The 6,260-nt window shown below is 33.1% G+C and overlaps 1 protein-coding gene across 1 annotated transcript; it reads left to right on the plus strand.

Moving 5' to 3' along the window:
* The first annotated feature begins 747 nt into the window (after nt 1-747).
* On the plus strand, nt 748-4,215 carry LOC111381107 (protein SULFUR DEFICIENCY-INDUCED 2-like). The gene is made up of 4 exons (XM_023004829.1): nt 748-1,092; nt 1,976-2,188; nt 2,778-2,933; nt 3,587-4,215. The coding sequence occupies exons 1-4, from the start codon at nt 955-957 to the stop codon at nt 3,992-3,994; spliced, it is 915 nt and encodes a 304-aa protein (XP_022860597.1). The 5' UTR covers nt 748-954; the 3' UTR covers nt 3,995-4,215.
* The last annotated feature ends 2,045 nt before the right edge of the window (nt 4,216-6,260 follow it).

Genomic DNA, 6,260 nt, shown 5'->3' on the forward strand with positions numbered 1-6,260 from the left:
CAACATCCTATTAAGCCATGAAGCATTGTCACTTCAACCTCAAATTAACACCTTAAATATGTTACTACTCTATAGTACATTATGCAAATAATGATTTACAAGTTAGTATCTACGTACAACCCAAATATAGGGTTCTCGGCCTAAGAAGGCAGGAGATGAACAAGCCAGACCTTTGATTTGTGTTCACTTCTTCCGTTGCAATAGTTTAGATAGGAATGCCAGTATATTCATAAATTTGTAATCGATTTTAGTGGGTTTTATGATGAAGTTGAAATCAATGAAAAAGGGAAAAAGAAAGACGGTAATTTTTGAACTTGAGAGAATAGAGTTTAACTAAAGGGGAAGAAAGGGGTGAAATGAAGGGAATTAGGGTGATTTTTTAGTTCAAACTTGAAGGACAGATTTGTCATTTTATCAATTAAAACATTTTGATTTCTTTTTTTTTTTAATCTTTTTTATATGGGTTAAAGGCTATTTGTCCAACATCGTGTAACTCGACAGTAGGATGTTTGACACTCATTTTTATGGAAAAATGAATTTTAGAATAGTAGATTAATAGAGAATGTGTGATGAAAAATAAGTAAATTTTTTTTATCTATATGTAATATTATTTTAATGAAAAATATGATTAAAAAAAGAGAAAAAACGTATTTTGAGAAAAATGAGAATCAAACGAGGACATAAAAAATATTTCGGAAATAAACAAATAAATAAATAGAATGCCCGGACTGTACAGAATATAACAAAATCACGTCTCCTCCATATGAACACCAGAAAATCCAACGACCTAAGAACCTGGACTCTTTCTCATCCAGGTTCATCCCCATCCAATGATCTCATTAAATCAACCATTCTCTTTCCTCATTTTTCTACCCACTTGAACCTCAAAACCATTTGCCAATACACAGAAGGAAGAGTGATTGAAACAAGGGGAAAAGGCCTTTTTGCTAGAAAATGGAAATTACAAAGGCAAAAATGAAGGTAAGTTGTAATAGCAGCAGTCTTAGAAAATCAGAGAAACAAGAGGAGTATCACGTTGTTCATAAACTTCCATCTGGTGACAGTCCTTATGTCAGAGCCAAATATGTTCAAGTATGTACAATTCTCATATTTTGTGTTATTTCATTCATGTAGTAATAATCTTATTCATTATGTTTGTTTTTCTTTGGTGTGTATGTGTTACTTTTGATGCATCCTGTAATTGAGAGTTTTCTTATGATTTCATTTTCTGTTATGGTTTTAAATTTCTGTTTTTTAGAATATGTTTCGGTTGAAAATGAATGAAAGAAAGATGGCCTAATGTGTAGATTAGAACTTATAAATAATGGGTCTGGGCCGTCTGGCTAAATAAATATGATATGGATTGTCATCTTTGAATATGTTTTCATCTTCTTGGATAATTTATCTACCTGTGTTCGATTTATTTATCATATTGTTATTGGAATTCTGGTCTTTATAGTAAGCACTTCTACATGTAATGGAGTTTATGTAGAAAAAGTAGAATGTCATCACATTCACAAATTACATCTTATCATTTAATACTCAGTATTACTTATATTCACAATTTTCTGCGAATTGATGCAGAATAAAGCAATTTAAGCTTATAGATGGGGGAGATTACTCGACCTCTTTTCCAATTCATTTTAGACTTCAATAATGCAATTTCGAATAATGAGCAAAATGATTTGTCATTATTATTTGTGTAACTTCACATACAGTTCTGGGCGATATTATCGTCTGATCATGAATCATATCATTTTATGTAGTTGATGTTGATTCACTAAATATTTAACTATTTGGAATTCATGTATAGATAGAGAGTTAAGATACCATTTTTGCTTTTCCCTTACAGTGTCCAATGAAATTATGCAGTATATTAAGCAATTTAAGTAATTAATGGTTTCTGGATGTACTAAGAATTATTCTGATATTGTACTTACTTATTATCTACTTTTGTTTGGCAATTTACTGGCAGTTGGTCGAGAAGGATAATGAAGCTGCAATAGTTTTATTTTGGAAGGCGATAAATGCTAGAGACAGAGTAGATAGTGCACTCAAAGACTTGGCAGTGGTTATGACACAACAAGATAGGGCTGAAGAGGCAATTGAAGCTATAAAGTCCTTTAGGGACTTATGCTCCAAACAAGCCCAAGAGTCACTAGATAATGTCCTTATTGATCTATATAAGGTACAATCATAAATGCTATAGTTTTTAGGAATGTAAAAATTGACTTCTCTTTTCTTGCATAAGCCATTTTAAAGCAATTTTTCTGCATCAGTCATTGTTTTATTGCACTGCATTAGCAAATTACAGATCTCCATCTCAATCTGAGTATTACAAGGAGCAGACCTGTTGAGTTCCAAAAATATTGAGATAATCAATTGCAGTTTTTGTTCATTTCTTAATAAAGCCTATGTGTTGCTGCATCTCATTGAATTCTAAAAATTGCAACCACATTGCAGTTGTTTGTGACCTGTTTTCCTTTTGGATTTTTGTACGCCCATAATTGGCGTGTGGAGGAGATAAATTAAACAGAAAAACTCTCTGTATAGCAGCTGGTTATGTGTTTCCTTTCTTCTCTTTCTGTCAGTCCTAAAGAGGCCACCAAATAGAATACTAAACAATCTTTAACTTCACTATTAAGGACCAAATAATTTACTCTAGTACACATTGATGGGAAGTGTAAAATTTCAGCTATGTCAATTGTGTTTTGCAAGGAAATAGAAGTCCAATTCAACATACCAGCATGTCTGAAATGATTCATTGTATTTTGCAGAAATGTGGGAGAATAGATGAGCAAATTGAACTGCTGAGGCATAAGTTGAGGATGATTTACCAAGGAGAAGCATTTAATGGAAAACCGACCAAGACAGCTCGTTCCCATGGAAGGAAGTTCCAGGTTACCATAAAGCAAGAGACGTCCAGAATATTGGTATAAGAAAATTTACAAAAGTGTCAAATCTAATTTGTATTGCTAGTTCTCAGTACGTCTTCAGCAATTCTGGAAGGAAAAAATTATCCTCATTATGAATCCTTGTTAGTGTCACCAAGAAGATAACACCTTACGTATAATGCAGGATAACCTCATTGTGCCTAGGTAAAATATATATACAAAGCTTTCTGTTTCCTCATGTGGGATGACGGTGATCCAAACTTCACCCTCAACCTGGCCCTCAGTGCCTTGTATAAGTCGTGGATTTTGATCATGTCTGATTACAAGTAATTCTGTTGAATGATTTTTATGATTCGTTGTATCTACCTGCATGCGCTCACACACACACACACACTCACCCAATTGCTTAAAGAAGAATTTTCTTTCACCTGGCCGGTAGTAGAAACAATAAATCTTTATCCTGCCATTTTACTAATCATAAAGGCTAGTTGAGTATTGAAAAACATATAGTTAATGTTTGGTACTTGGTAGTAATCGATATAGCCAGACAGTAAAATGAACAAGATTTTGGCTATTGCACAATGCTATTCCATTCTATTGCCAAACGTGCTAATAATGCATGCTATAGTGTGCATTTCCTACATCACGCTTAATGAGATTGCTTATACACTTTCTATATTTTTGCACTGCAGGGGAATTTGGGTTGGGCCTATATGCAGAAAACAAACTATGCAGCCTCTGAAGCTGTTTATCGTAGAGCACAGCAGATAGACCCCGATGCTAACAAGGCCTGCAATCTGTGCCTGTGCCTTATAAAACAAGAAAAATATGATGAAGCAAAATATGTTCTTGAAGAGGTATTACATGGCAAATTTCCTGGTTCAGATGATCCCAAGTCAAGAAATCGAGCTGAGGAGCTTCTAAAGGAGTTAGAACCTTGTAAGTCCATGGCTTCGGCTTCACCTTCTTTAAAACCGAATTTGGAAGATGCATTTGTGGCGGAACCTGATTGGTTAATAAACCAATGGACACCTGTCAGATCAAGAAGACTACCCATTTTTGAAGAAATAATATCATACAGAAATCAACTGGCTTGTTGATTTTTTTTCTTGTGCTCGATCAGGTTTTCTGTGTATAGTCATACGTTTATTCAGTTTTAAAAAGTTGTACGTGTTTGTAACAAATAACATCGACAGAGAATGGGTGCTGAATGAGATTTTTTTATTTTGGAAAGGTTCAGGATCTAAATGTGAGGGAAAAGATGTAGTTACTTGTCCTTGGATAGTTTATCATAGGTTTATCCATAATAATGAAATCTTTACTTGAATACTCTAGTTCTACAGAAAATAAACAGTTGAAACTCAAATGTCTTCACGTAATTTTATATCATCATCATAGATAAATCACACAGGTTTGGTTCGTTAAGCAGTGATAATTGCCCTATCAAGACTTTTGCGACTGTGGATCCCTTAATCATGCTATTGCCTACGAGTTTGAGGCTCATTTTTCAACATGCATGAAGATTAAATAAAGCTTAATGCCCTTAAAATACAAAAAAAAATGTAACGTTCAAGACTTATTTTAAATATGAGCTAGATTTTCAAATTTGAACTAGATTGAAAAGAATGGAACTATAATTACTGTAATAATTTGATAACCGATTCCATCTCGATAGTCGACCTTTGACTCTTTACCATTCACGAAGCCTCGGGCCTAACTCTTTACCATTCACGAAGCCTTGGGCCTAACTTTAACTCGTAAAACATTGTAATTCATACATTAGAATTTTAGTAACATTTTTTCCCTTGCAACATTTAGCTCCCATTTGAGCCACATTATTGTAAAAATGAGAATGAATAATATAGTCGTTATGGACCTTACAAAAGAGATAAAAATCAAATATGATAACTTAATGTGATGAATAACGATCATATTTTTCATTTTAACGAGAAAATAATGGAGTTCGAACGGGGACCATAACATATATTTTTCTCGCAGTTATATGTAACATAACTGTAGGGAACTTTTACAGTGTTTTCGTGTTGACCACCTTTTTCATTCACAGTTTTCTCGGATTCATTCATCTTCCCAGCCTCAATTTTCTCTCTCATCACACATAACCATTTCTCATTCCCAAATTCTGCACTGATTTTTTGCACTTTCATCTCTTTTTTCAATTTGGGTTCTGGGTTTTTCTTTTCAACAATACATGTAAAAATTGTGTATAATGGGTCAGCAAACACTGATCTATAGCGTTGTTGAAGGGGAACCGTTATATTAGCCTAGTAGACGGAATTTCACCAACATAGCATCGCAATGCATGAAGAAGCTGCCTGAATCAAAGAACAAATTCACTTACAATTGTGATGACCACACTTTCAATTTCCTTTTGGAAAATGGATTCAGTATGTACCCACAATGTCCTTTCTTTACCTTTGATTTTGTGAATATTTAATTTTTATATCATTTTTTGTTTGTCTTATGCCCATTTCGATTTAATTTTAACTTGATTTCATGTATCTTATTTTCCTTTTGTCTTATGTTATTATGCGTTTATTATATAGAACTGGAAATGATTGTGAAAAAATTCAAGTGTAGTAAAGAAAGATGTATGTATATGGAATAGGTTTCATTAGTGTGGCATATGAATGTGTGATTTTATTTGATAATTGTAATGTGTATGCTTGGGTTTCAGAGCTGAAAAGTGATGAAATTTAGCTTTTATCGAAACGGGCAAATACATATATGTTTGTGTGGGCGCCTTCATCTTGTATATCAGTGGATTGAGTAATGATTTAAAGAAGTTGAGAAATTTTAATGAAATAATAGAGTTCAGTCTATAATTCATTTCTTTTTTAAATTTTGCAGGCACCTAGCACGTTCTAGTGTCATTTGAGATGAATTGTTTATTTGAGCCATACTGAAGAACTCGAATCGATCTGTACTTTGGTTGTTTTCTCATTACATGAATTCTTATGGTTGAAACAGTATTGACATTCTTTTTCTTTCTGTTTTTTTTCTCAGTCGTTTTTGTTTTAATCAATTTGGTTGGAGAGTAGTCAACTTTTATTCTTGTGACAATAAAACAAGAAAGTATAGATTTTATGTTTGATTGACTGCATTGTCCTGATGTGTCGTTACCTCAAAAGCGAAGAATTTAGACCTAAAATGAAGAAGGTTATGTTGATTCATTTCTAGATTGAATATGTAGATTTATTTTCATAAGCTTCTGATAGGAACCTGATTCGTATTGTATTTTTGTATTTATATATTGATTGGCATGTAGCCTTTCCCATAAATTTCTCAATTTATTTTCCTAACAAATTACTAAATAATGTAAATAAATCCCGATGTTGTGCAGCAGAG

This window comes from Olea europaea, unplaced genomic scaffold (assembly GCF_002742605.1).
Source record: "Olea europaea var. sylvestris unplaced genomic scaffold, O_europaea_v1 scaffold2257, whole genome shotgun sequence".
NCBI classification, from domain to species: Eukaryota; Viridiplantae; Streptophyta; class Magnoliopsida; order Lamiales; family Oleaceae; genus Olea; species Olea europaea.

Bases quoted from the DNA above. Each gene is read 5' to 3' on its own strand.
- LOC111381107 (XM_023004829.1), top strand. From the start codon at position 955: ATGGAAATTACAAAGGCAAAAATGAAGGTAAGTTGTAATAGCAGCAGT. The intron at 1,093-1,975 runs GTATGTACAATT...ATTTACTGGCAG, and splicing joins TCAGAGCCAAATATGTTCAA to TTGGTCGAGAAGGATAATGA. The intron at 2,934-3,586 runs GTATAAGAAAAT...TTTGCACTGCAG, and splicing joins AAGAGACGTCCAGAATATTG to GGGAATTTGGGTTGGGCCTA.